Here is a 14,252-nt window from a genome sequence, read left to right as displayed (position 1 = left end):
TCAGGTGAGGCAGGAATGTGAATACACACCACATACACACCAAAACTGAGTGTAATTACACTTGGATAAAATAATGCAAATCAAATTGATAAAGTTAAAATAATTAGCATTATTGATGTGTTGTAAATTTATTTTAATAATTCTAAAATAATTATTTATATATACACTAACCAAGTCATGGATGTAATTTAATATTACCTATGTTTCTTTTCTAAAATCATTTCTGTCATATTAGGATTCTGGGTTCAATTCTCTTGGTGGACATTGCACAGATATGTAGTTCTCTCGGTCTTGCTTTGAAAAAAAAAACATAGAAACTTACACATTTCATAATCCCGTGAATTGTTCTAAAATAATCTGTATTTTAAATACATAAAGTAAGTAATCTTATAAGACAGTGCGACACTCATTCACATGGAAAGTAGTGGCAGAAGATTAGTTTTGATCAACGTAATTAGCAAATCATGTTATCGTGTTTTCATTAATACCAACCATTCATGATCGTGAATCAGTTATAAGTGTATAATTATAATTATGTAAACTCATAAAATCTTCTACTGATGACTGTTATTCTAAAGTTATTTCACGTTAGACAGCTGTCGCTGATTGTGGAGCCAATGTCACATTGGTTAGTTTTCTGATGGTGTTACTCCAGGAGCTGACTTTGGTCTTTCTGGTGTTTTCTTTGTAGGTGAGAATGAATTAGATATTCACTTCCAACTCCAACTTTGTGTCAATGTTCCACTGTTTAACTCCTTCTTTCACAGAAGAAAGAAGTTAATCTCCACCTTACATGGGTTTTATCGCAGCTACTGCTTCACATACATTTTTGATACAATAGCATCGCAATAGTGAGATACTTGACACAGACGAGACTGCACTTGTTAGGAATATGGCGTTACAGTTTTTCGTATTTTAAGGGATTTTTTAAAAAATTATTCTATCGTTAATTTGAAAACGTTGTCCTATTTCTTGTATTTTGAGTTTTGTTCTCCATTCTTTATTATTCAAGAGATAGTGCACTATTTGGTCTGCTGTTACACCGTAGTGGTGTTATGCTTTCTTGTTCAGTATTTAGTTTTTAAGTTTTGTCCTGGCATCCTTGTTGTTGTGCACGATGTCCATGTTTTCAATCATGTTTTACACTGTTCTTTTTTTTCTGCAACGTCAGCAGCGAAATATTCACTTGCTCTGTTGCTGTTCTATTTGCAAATGGATCTGCATAATACATATTATTTTTAAGAGTGAGAACCTGGATGCAGTTCATTACGAATTCAGGTGAGATGTTTTCTGGCGACATTCTGTACTTATTTCATAATTAAATTTTAGTTATGAAGTGTTGAATAGATGGTTCCCATTGTAAGACCGAGGTCGATTTGGAACTCGCCACATTTCACTATTTTAAAGTTTAACTGATGTCAGGATGAAATAGTTATTGATATAACACTAGACTTAAATTGTATTGTGGTAGGTCGGTATGGGACGTGTAGAATCATGCGCAGTAAAATCTTGAATTATAGCTGAGAAATATTGTCACTGATAAATGTAAGGAACCTAAAAAGCTGTAGTAAACCTTCTACAATAATTAGAAAACTGTAGCTGCATTAATGACAAAACTATACCTGAAATACTTTAAACATGTACCTATAATGATTAGAAAACTGTATCAGTAATAATTAGTATGCTGACCTATTTTGAGATTAAACCCAACACCCGAACTTTTCGTATTTTCTTATCTTGAGATGAAAGAAACCACAATATTTAACGTTCTTAATCCACTGGTATATATCATATTCTCACAACTTAGTGATAAGTACCATCTACACCATGCTAATTCCACAGATAACTACCATCAACATACGTCTTATTTCTGTACTGGACATCACTCACAATGTTTCCTCTTCTGATACCACATGCCTCCAACAATATATAATATTCACACGACTCTATTCTACAATTTAATGGTTCACAATGGGACAGTAAGGCTATGGGCTTATAACACTAAAGTCTGAAACTGAATTACTTACGTTGGACACGGTAAGTAGCCCATTATGTGTTTGCTTGAAAACAAACAAACAAAATATATGCTCCCCCCTTCTCGTGGGACAATGGTGACGACATGAATTTATATAGATTATCCCATGTATCAGACACAGCAGATAACCCAATGTGGCTTTCGTTTAAAAACGAACAATCCATTTATAAAAATAATAAACACTACACCGACCAAAGTAGTCCCTCTGTATATTTATTTGTGCAAATAAAAATACTGTGTTTTAAAGTATACTGAAAATAGTTGTGGTAAGATACAAATGTATCAAATAATAAAAAACAACAACATAATATTTACCGAAGTCTTTTACTTGAAAAGACGATATAAATGTTTGTATGCATGATGAGGTTCACTTTGCCATATGTGGAACCTACAAACTAAGCTACATATTTTCATGGTGACCTGTGAAAATCTTGGTGTTTGGTTTGTACTGTGTTCATTCCGTTAGTGTTATTAGACTGGTCAATTGTGGCTACAGGCAACCAAATGTTCAGTATTAGATGTCTTCAAAATCTATTACAAGCATTTGGGTATGGTGCTTTCAAAACCCATATGTAGCCATGAAAGTACCCATGACAGTAACATTCTCTGACTTTTAACAATATATTCGTATCTTTAAAAGATTCTGTACTTTATTAGTAAACACCCCAAGGCACGTAGAATATCAGATTACAGTATTAATTTTTTACAATTTCATAACCAATGTTATTATCGCTCTACTTTTTTCAAATGTATACTATTAAATATCAAAGTAATTAACATTTTAATATTAAAATATTTTATGCATTAGAGAATTTCAAATTTTACATGATACACTGTTATAACCTTCACATAATTATCAAATTATTCTTAGAAGAACTTTATAGTTTATATGTTAATTTCACTATTGTACACTGCATGATCAAAAGTATGTGTATAACCCTTCTAATTAGTGGTTTCAGTCACATTCATCACTAACAGGTGCATAAAATCAACCATACAGCCATGCAATCTCCACAGACAAACATTTGCAGCTGAATGGATCGTACTGAAGAGCACAGTGACTTTTAACGTGGTACTGTCATAGGATGCCACCTTTCCAACAAGTCAATTCGTCAAATTTCTACCCTGCTAGAGCTGCTCATAGAACGGGACCGACGAGTGGTTAAGCGCGTAAAAATCGTCCGTCCGCAGTTACAACACTCACTATCGAGTTCCAAACTGCCTCTGTAAGCAATGTCAGCACAAGAACTCTTCGTCTAGAGTTTCACGAAATGGATTTCCATGGTCGAGCAGCCACACATAAGCCTAAGATCACCATGCATTATGCCAAGCGTCAGCTGGAGATGTGTAAAGCACACTGCCATTGTACTCTAGAGCAGTGGAAACGCGTTTTCTGGAGTGATGGATCACGCTTCACTATCTGGCAGTCTGACGGACGAATCTGGGTTTGACGAATACCAGAAGAATGCTACCTGCCTGAATGCATAGTGCCAAGAGTGAAGTTTTGTGTAGTAGGAATAATGGTCAGGGGCTGTTTTTCATTGTTTGTGCTAGGCTCCTTAGTTCCAGTGAAGGGAAATATTAATGCTACAGTATACAATGACATTCTAGAGAATCATGTGCTTCCAACTTTGTGGCAAGTTTGGAGAAGGTCCATTTTGTTTCAGCATGACAGTGTCCCCATGCCCAAAACAAGGTCCATAAAGATATGGTTTGTCAAGGGTGGTGTGGAAAAACTTGACTGGCCTGCACAGAGACCTGACCTCAACCCCATTGAACACCTCTGTGATAAACTGGAACACTGACTTCTCGCCCAACATCAGTGCCCAATTTAAATTAATGCTCTTGTAGCTGAACAGGAGCGAATTCCCGCGGCCATGTTCCAAAACCTAGTGAAAAGCCTTCCCACAAGAGTGGATATTCTTATAACAGCAAGAAAGGGGACCAACTCCATCTTAGTGCTCATGGTTTTGGAATGAGATGTTCAACAAGTACTTGCTCAACGCTATGTATTAGTATTGCTGTTTGGCTTTGTTTAACACTAGTTTGACACTGTAATTTGTGACTTTTAATCACTATTTGAAAGGTTAGGTAACTGGCTTTTCAAGAACAAAATATTCTTACATCTAGATCATAAATATGTGTATAGATGGGGATTTTGAAAATATAATAAATAAAAGACCCATGGAAAGCTGCACCACGGCCATGCAACCATAAATGTGTCTTCTTATAACAAGTTAAAATACATGATACAACATCAAATCCCATGTCCCAGGAAACAGAAGATATGTGTTACGTGTAAATAAGATGTGCTTCCACGAGACATTAGATCAACAATCGCATAGGACAATTTTTTTGCAGAATGAAACAATTATTCATGCTATTCCGTTCTAAGACAAACCGGTCAAGTTGCTAGTTAAACTATTGAAAGGCGCCATTGTTCTTGTTCTCAAGATAGATTAGAAGAGGCATGCAGAGAGGAGTAGCGTACTTTGGAATCTACAGTAGGGCTATTGCCCAGACACTGTCATAAGACAGAGAACATGACCAGACGTGGTGACATGGACTGTAACGACATGGTGAAGCTCCAAAATCGTTTTAATGTAACGTACTCAATCATGTAGACGAAGAAAAATAAGAAAGTAAGGTTTGTAAGAAGTAAAACTATTGTAGTAACTTTTTAAACCTGTAGTTGAAAGTAGCTCTAAGAAAATTGAAGAGGGAAAATTATTATACGTTTAAAAATTGTTCTATTAAATATTATTGTAATGTTGAATTTAGTGAATAGTATTTCTTAACTTCTTTTTAAAATGGTTGTATCTTTAGTTTATGCTGTTTTGTAGTAACTGGAAATGGTAATAACACGAAAGATTAAAAAAGTGTTTATATTCCAAGAAAAGGAAACTTGAATCTAAAGTTTTTTTTAAGTAAGAACTTTGCCTTCTTGAGTTTAAAAACGTTGTTTGTCGATATTAAGAATTAATACTCAAACTTTTATCGATTTTAGTGGTTCCCCAACAATAAGGGTCTCATGGCAGGAATAGTGTCTTCGGGATGGCCTTCACTCCAGTTGTAATGAATAACTTACACACATATTTTGTCAACCCTAATAACCTTCAACCTGATGCTGATGGGTAAGTTTGTTGTATAAGTAAAAATGATCTAATGGCGGAAATATTGTCTTAACTTAAACCCATAATAGATACATTAATAAAGACCCAATGATTGTACAACCATTTATACACTAGTAAAGATATTCGTGATGACGAGAAACCCATTTGAAGTAAACATGTATCTCAAGACGGCTGGTATGGGTATTAACACTTTTACTAATAAAGCAGATAACAACATTTCAACCTGAACATAACTTAAGTTTGTTTGTTTTGTAATTTCGCACAAAGCTACACGAGGGCTATCTGTGCTTATAACTTAAGAAGGTCGAAATGTTGTTCTCTGCTTTATTAATAAAAGTGTTAACACCTATACAAGCCGTCCTGAGATACATTGGTAAAGATAGTATTGAATACGTTAATAAACTGAAATAAATGTATCATATAACATTTACACAGTAATTAAGTATAATTATAGATATATTAGTAATGGTCACGCAAGTAAAGACAAACATTAATAAATACAACCACAGATACACTGTTAAAGTAAATAACGGATATGGTACTGAAGTCAGTAATGAATACCAAATAACTACACTTATAGATGCAATAAATGAAAACATTATTAAAGTTAGCCATTTATACATTAATAAATCCGTACATGGATAAATTAGAAAAGCCAATAATGATATAATCATCTGACAATGATATAAATTGGATAAAATAACGAAATCAACCATCTAATAATGTATTCAATAATCAAGCCAACCATCGATACATTGATAAAGCCAATAATGAATTCATTAATAATGTATACATTAATAGTTAATTATAGATGTACCATTGATAATAACCATTTTTACATCAACAGTGACAAACATGGATACATTAATAACGAGAAATCCTATATTCTCTGGAGTCGACTATTGGTACTTTGTTTTTTTGGTTTTCAGCATAAAACTAAAGAATGGGCCATCTGTGTTTTGCCCAGCACAAGTATCGGACCCTGGATTGTAGCGTTATAGGTTTTCAGACATACAACTAAGCCACTTTTGGCGCTATCCTTTGTTATATTAATAAACAATTACGCCATCATTAATAAAGCGAATCATAGAAACATTAATAAAGCTCATAACAGATTATCGTCAGCCATGGGTACTTTAATCAAACCAATTATAACTATTTATGCATCAATACATAAAGATGTATCCATACATAATGCTTGGGTACATTACTAAAGCATAACACGATTGCATTAATAAAAGAAGGAATGAGTATAATAAAGCTAACCACTGAAAAAGTAATAAATTCAGCAATATTAAGACGAACCATGGATACATTCACATCGCCAACAACTTACACATCAACAAACCGTATGTTTTTTATCTTCACTTTAAGCTCGTGAGCTATCTACATCAGGTACCCTTTATTTGGTACCCCTAAAAGCTCATCTGTAAGCTAACATATGTGGTTGGAAAAGCATTGCGCTTCGTAGGTTTATTTACAAAACTGTGTGAAGATCATACCGTGAGTATTTCACTAACTGGTGGTTGTTATATTGTTGCATAATGTTGCTTCTTATATTGTTGCATAACGTTGCTAGAACTTTCTCAGTTTTCCTCGTTCTTCTGTTGAGTATTGTTACATCATAGTGTCTCATTTGCGGTTACTTTCAAAATCCATGTTTAATTAAGCATAATGAATAACAAATAATATTAGTGAAATAACAGCTAACGTAGTAGATTATAATACCTACTATTAGAAGATCACCAATTTGACTAACTGGAGAGAGTACTATTTGGTGCTACTACCAAATTAACCAGAATGGTTTTTATCTTTCTATATGTTGTTTTTAGTTATTTCTCCGATTCTGGGAGACCTTCAGCTGGTCAGTAATGATCATGTGTGATGAAGAACCTTTATTGAGTTTATCCTCCGCCTGATACCATTATTCCTTGTTATAATCTTATGGTGGGGTCATTGGATACCGAATCATAAACTTGTAACTTTGTAAATTCTGTAAGACCCTACATTAAATACTCTACCACTGCAGCTAACACAAGTAATTCTGATTTAACATTTTTGTCTTTCATATCAACCATTTTTGTGAGACAAATGTTTGAGTAAAATGTCACCTTTATTAATCTATAAGAGCATGAATTTTATAATTCATAATAATAATTTATAATTCTTAAAATATTTTACCGGTGATGGGCGCTACTTATTGTAACATCTAAGTCTGAAAATTATATAACCCTTAAGTTCTCAGGACTTTCCATAGGGGTAAATTCTCACTGAGATCTTACACCTACAACACCTTAAACTTCATCACTAGAATAATCAATGAATCTTCTTGGTAGAAGGAGCAAGGTGTGAGTAATATCAAATCAATCTCTGTATATCTCTCCATTCCCAACCTTTTATCACCCTCCATTCTATATCTAATTCAGATGTTTCAAATTCCAAGCGATACAAAAATTACAAAACTTCCTGTTATGCATTCGTTGCATGTGGCAGCTTTGCTTGTGTATCAGATGTTAATGTTATGTTCGCCAACTGGCAGTTAAAGGCTTTCACTCGTATTCTTTCAGTGTAAATATATAGTGTGTTGTTGTTGGGCATAGTATTCTTCTGCATTAGGTTTATGTGATTTCTTAGCGATAAATTCAACAATAAATGAACAGCATGCGCTCCACTAGTTTTCCAAATTATATATCCGAAAATAGTTTAACATATTTACAACAAATTATTTACACTATAGTGATTATACGGATATCTTAACCTATATTCTTCTAGTTAACAAAAGAGCACTTAGACATTCTCAATTACATTAAAACTTCAATTGACAAGCTGAACTACTTTTCACTATTTCTATCGTACTAATATTCTGTTATATTTTACTTACAATTTTGACGTGAGTTACCTCAGTCGTATACTACTTTTCCTGTAATCGTTTGGTCTTCTTTATTTAAAATATCCTCTGTTCCTTTTGTCAAAGTGTATTCAGGCTGATTCAGTTACTTTCTAATCACGCTTTGAACTAATAATTTATTATTTTTATCTCATTTACTACTGTTAGTCTTACTCTTAAGCGTTAGGCCTAGCACTTCTACCGTAGTGACCATCACACCGAACGTTTCCTTGGCCTAACATTCTTCTCTTCTGTTATTGTCTACGTCTATCAGCTGTCTCCCGCTTATTTCATAATACTTGTACATATATATTACTGAATCGTCTCTTCTGTATATTCTCATCATCAACGAGTTACAAACACAGCTTGAAATAAGTCTGTTTTAATTTCCTTATAACAAAACAACACTATGAATACTGACTCTAACATCTGTAACATGAAATCACTGCGTGTAAATTTTACATATTGATACAACTTACTCAAGTACATGTCCTAATTGAAAAGAGGATAAACGTGTGGAGCTTACCATAATGCTGAGTATCATATGTTGGGGTACAGGAAATATTCATGCATATTTTAAAGCAATTATGTAATTACATTACATTTACATTAAGACTCTCGATTCCATGAAGGAACTTAGGGCCCCAATCGCTTGCGGATTCATTAACAGGCTGGTTTTTAAAGTGAGTAAATTGTTAACCTATTGCACAACTCACAACCAGGAGGAAAAACCTCAGCCGTCCCTGATTTACCAGTGAAAGACTAGAGGGAAGGGAGCTAGTCATCACCACCCACCGCCAACTCTTGGGCTTTTACCAACGAATAGTGGGATTGACCGTCACATTATAACGCCCCAACGGCTCAAAGGGCGAGCATGTTTAGCGCGACTGGCATGCGAATCCGCGACCCTCGGATTACGAGTTGCACGCCTAACGCGCTCGGCCATGCCGGGCACAATTATGTAATGTATTTACAATTTGTAATCTCAAATTCTACTGCACTAACCTGACACATCTCCCGGTAATCCTTGATGGATTACCGCCTGACTACACCCATCGACAAAATTTCGCTTTCATCGACTATTGCAAACCAAATCAGCCAATTGAGCAAAAGAGAGCAAGAATTCTGCGATGTTTTTCTCCAGCCTTCCACCCTGGACGACTTCACCTTTCTGTGTTAACCGTGGAATGCCAACATTAATGTTCAATGTTTTACCACGAAAAGCCAAACCAGCCTTTTTTTGTCTTCCTCAGGGATGTTCAACTATTTACAGCCATGTGAAAAAGTTAGGACACCCTATGAAAGACTGTGTATTTGTGTAACATTTTTGGATAGGTAGATATTTAATCTCAATTTTAACAATACTGAGAGATTATAGGAATATAGCTAAACAATTAAAACTAAAGAAAAGACTTTTCAAAATCTTCTGTAAATTTAATTCTACAAAAATGCATATTCTAACTGAGGAAAAAGTTAGAACACTCTGCCCCTAATAGCTAGTGTTACCCCCTTTGGCTGAAATAACGGCAGTGAGATGCTTCTTGTAGCCATCTACCAGTCTCTGACATCGCTCTGAAGAAAGTTTGCCCCACTCCTCAATGCAGAATTCTTTCAGCTGTGAGATGGAGGGTTTTTGGCATGTGCAGCCCGTTTCTAGTCACCCCATACCATCTCAATGGGATTAAGATCTGGACGTTGACTCGGCTATTTCAGGACTCTCCATTTCTTTGTTTTAAGCCAGTCCTTGATGGATTTACTGGCATGTTTTGGGTCATTGTCGTGTTGCAGAGTCCAGTTCTGCCTGAGCTTTAATTTTCGTACAGATGGTCTCACATGATCCTCAAGCACCCTCTGATACACAGTAGAATTCATGGTGGATTCTATTATTGTGAGCTGTCCAGGTCCTGCTACAGCAAAGCAGCCCCAAACCATGACACTTCCACCTCTATGCTTTACAGTTGGTATGAGGTTCTTTTCCTGGAATGCTGTATTTGGTTTACGCAAAACATGTCCTCTGTTCAATTCAATTTTGGACAATCTATTCCAAAGAACATTATTACAGAAGTCCTGGTCTTTGTTTACATTCTCTCTGGCAAACGTTAGTCTGGCTTTGATGTTTCTCTTAGAGAGCAAAGGTTTCCTCCTTGCACACCTCCCATGCTAATTAAACTTGTGCAGTCTCTTTCTGATTGCAGAGGCATGCACTTTCACATCGACAGTCACCAGAGCCTGCTGTAGGTCCCGTAATGACATGTTAGGTTGTTTGGAGACCTCTTTTAGAATATTGCGGTCTGCTCTCGGGGTGAACTTGCTTGGACGTCCAGACCTGGGCACGTTGGCAGTTGTTTAGAAAGCCGTCAACTTGTTGACTATTTTCTGGACAGTGGAATGGCTGATTTCAAAATCTTGGGATTTGTTAAAATTCCTTATCAGACTCATAAGCTGCTACAATTTTCTTTCTGAAGGTTTCAGACAGCTCTTTTGCTCTCATTTTGAATTTATTAACAACAAAGAAAACAGGACAAAAAGGCAAGACAAGAAATATAAACAAGCGTAAAAACATGAATATATACAAACGTAAATACGAAAAAATGTAAAAAAAATAAATATATTCAAAGATTAATGTGAACAAAAAGAAAACAGTAAATATACACAACATTAATATAAACAAAAACACAAGAAGCGATAGTGGAGGCAGGGCAGCTCAGAAGTCGATCTCCACTCGACCCACCACCAAAGTACAAAGGGGCGAGACGTCCGGCCGCCAGAGATGGGGAAACGTCCAGGAATCCAGGCGCTTGTAGTCCGCCTCAAGGAGATCTGTCGGTCCGCCATGTAGCAAGGCAACCAAGATGTCCTGCTTGCCCCATAAGTCCAGGCGGCGGGCCCGCGAAAGCCGCATGCCAGCTTGCCTCAGAAAGGAGGCACAGGCATCCTTGAGACCCGCCCACCAAGACACATTGATAGACTTCACAGAACAGAGCCCCCGAAGAAGGGCAAGCAAAGCGTCTCCAACCCGATCCTCGGCAAGGAGGGAGAAGTTGAGTCTCCACACAGCGGGGCCCCGAAAAATGGGGACATATTCTCGAAATGTGGCGAGAAACGCCCGATAGTCAGACACATAACACAAGACATCCACAACCCGATGAACAGCAGCCCCACCGAGTCTCTACCGTAGACCAGGTGTCACATAAAACATGTCAAGGCGACAAGAAATGCCCTGACAAGTCCAGGTAGCCACAAAAGCAGACCCATACAGTGCACGCCAGACATCGATAAAGGCGAAATCCGGTATCATCGCATGCATAGACTGAGAACACCGATCACTCGCAAGAGGATCACCCCCAATCTTGTCGAGGTGAGGATCCAAAACACAATTGAAGTCGCCACCAAGGACGATATCGGTCTGTGTAACCATGAACCTGTCCAACCACGAGAAGAAGACTTCCTGCTTTCCAGGCCGGACAGGTGCTTAGACACTGACAAGCCGAATCTTACGCCCCCTAGTGACAACATCAACGATCACCACCCGCCCATCAGCCCGTCGCTATGCGACGCGAGGATGGTCCCAGTAAAACGCGGGTGGAAGATGATCCCCACCGCACGCGAACGTGTCGCGACACACGACCAGAAAGCACACACAGGGTAGTGAGAAATCAATGAAAAATGGTCCCTCCGAGAGACAAAATGGGTCTCCTGAAGAAAGATAACGTCAACCACAAAGCGGTTGAAGAGGAAGAATGCGTAGAATTGGATAGCAACTTTACGCATCCCCCGGATGTTCAGCGAGAGAGGAGAACTCAGTGACGCTGCTGCTTTGACAAAGTTGACGGATGCACCCCTCCTCGCAGCAGCGGCGCCGACATCCGACCACCGGGAGCATCCAGGATGCAAGGCTCTAGCACCTCCCCACTGTCCTCACTCAAGCCAGAAAGGCAAGGAAGAATGAGGAGGTCCAAGATACTCATAAACGAGCTGAGTGACGGCAGCACGTCCATCGTCAGGGTCTGCGCCTCGGGGAAGAGTGCCGGAACAACCATCATCCGCAGAGCCAGTGCCGAGGGTCCCTCAGAACTCCCAGCCATAGCATCACCAGCAGGGGAAGCCTGAGGCTACACGTAGTCCCCGACCACCCCCACTAACCCATCCTGAACAGGGGGCAAGACCCTCCACAGAGGAACCCACCCCCACATAAACAGGTGAAACAGGACCCTCCCAACACTGATAGGGGTGGCGGGATAGCTGGTGCCCAAACAGTCTCCAACCTCCACACCACCCGACAGGGAGTTCTGAGCCCCCACGGCGATAGGGGACGCTCCGGGGTCACTCGGACCTTCTAGAACACCTACAGGGGCCCCATCCAAGCCAGGGGCGAAAGATGGGCCGAAGACTCCTCAGAGACCCCTCACCTGAACAGCACCCGAAGCACCACCATCCACCTCAGAGGACGCAGCCTCCACTTCCTGGGCAGGCGAGACATGGCCCCCCTCAGAAGACCGAGGCTCTCTCTCCCCAGACACAGTAGGTGCCGTGAAGGACGCCCCATCGGGGACACCACCCGCGGCCGCCGCAATCAACGCTGGAGGGCGAACTGCAACCGCGGACTTCTTCACCCAAGATTTTTGGGCCGTGAAATCGTCGGTGTAAGCTACCGTGGCATACGCGAGGGCGCGTGGTCAACACAACAAATACTACTCGTGATAGTACATGCGTCATCAATATGTCAATACGCCAGACATATCCAGCACCACGAGGTCTGGCACTCGGCCAACAGGTGGCCCTCTTGGTTACAGCGGCGACACAGTCGACGCATACCCGAGTAATTGCACATCACCCGTAACCCGTTCACAACAATCAAAATCGGGACCGGCGTCGTCATGTCCATGCAGACACGCCGGTTCCCGGTACACACAGTAGGGTGCAACTGGTGCGCCTCATGATCTATTTTAGGACAGTCCCATACGTCGACAACACGTCCTTGACGACGTCATTGGACATTTCGTAAGGGGCCGACCGGAGGTTGATTCATACGCTGGTCCCACAAGGGAAAGTCTCCCTGGTCCAGTAGGCCGCTGCCAAAATGCTGAAGGCACTCAGTATGGCTACCCCCGACGGCGGCGTCTATAACTTTTTCCTCAGTTAGAATATGCATTTTTATAGAATTACATTTACGGAAGATCTTAAAAAGTCTTTTCTTCAGTTTTAATTGTTTAGTTATATGCCTATAATCTCTCAGTATTCTTGAAATTGAGATAAAATATCTGTATTTCCAAAAATGTTACAAAAGTACACAGGCTTTCATAGGGTGTCCTAACTTTTCACATGACTGTGTCTCCCAAGACGATGTTCAACATTCACTGGAAGCAGCCACTTCATCACACCCACATCACAGGGTTACCCACCCACTTCGAGAAGGTGGTAACTTATTCTAACCAAGTAACAGAATATTTCTTGACTCGATTTGTTTTGCTGTTTTATGGTGCAAGGAAACTAGGCTATCTTACTTGACTCACGGATGTTTTCTTAATTTTTTTCACTACAGAGCCGACCCTTTCCGCCGAATACCACAACTACAAGCGAACAACGTGTATCTAATCCGACAACCCCCTCACTGCTTACAACCTCAACTACCAAAAATACCTCCTTATCTATCTTACAGCTGACAGACAACTTTACCCAGACTGTCGCTGACAACAGCCCAACCAACCATCAAGAAGTGCCATAAATTTACCCAGACTCCATCAAACCCTATGCCATATTTAACCTCAACCCGAACCCAAACCACACGAATCTCGAATACTCGCACGTCGACCTCAACTGAAAACCTACCAACTACTTGCGAGCAGACTTAAACCCATATAGAAAATGAGAACACGGATCTCGAGACAGCAGTAGAACAAGATAACGTCCATCACCGATACCCATGATCATCTCACGAGCAAACAGAGTCCCAGCCATCACTTACCCAGCTACTTAGTTGCCCCATTTCGCCCTGGCGAATATCCAAACACGATTTGATAGCCGACCACGACACCCGTTTCCTCGATGAAGAAACCATTCAAATTTACATTTGGACTTACCTGTTTATATTAAATTATAAACTTGTTTTTATACTAGGATATTCCTATCGATATTTACAATTAATGTTATGTTTCACTAACCTTTCTTTTCATACCAGCAACATTCGTACACGGTC

General features: G+C 39.2%; 1 protein-coding gene across 1 annotated transcript in view; it reads left to right on the top strand.

Moving 5' to 3' along the window:
• Positions 1-5,054: 5,054 nt before the first annotated feature.
• Positions 5,055-14,252, top strand: part of LOC143227567 (uncharacterized) — a 33,010-nt gene continuing 23,812 nt past the window's right edge. Inside the window, exon 1 of the mRNA XM_076458996.1 lies at positions 5,055-5,169. Within this exon, the coding sequence (XP_076315111.1) occupies positions 5,090-5,169 (80 nt within the window). The 5' untranslated portion in view covers positions 5,055-5,089. The remainder of the gene's footprint in view (positions 5,170-14,252) is intronic.

The sequence above is a fragment of the Tachypleus tridentatus genome, chromosome 9 (genome assembly GCF_004210375.1).
Source record: "Tachypleus tridentatus isolate NWPU-2018 chromosome 9, ASM421037v1, whole genome shotgun sequence".
Classification (NCBI taxonomy): Eukaryota; Metazoa; Arthropoda; class Merostomata; order Xiphosura; family Limulidae; genus Tachypleus; species Tachypleus tridentatus.
Note: the sequence above shows the minus strand (reverse complement) of the source record. Positions and strands in the feature narration are given on the sequence as shown.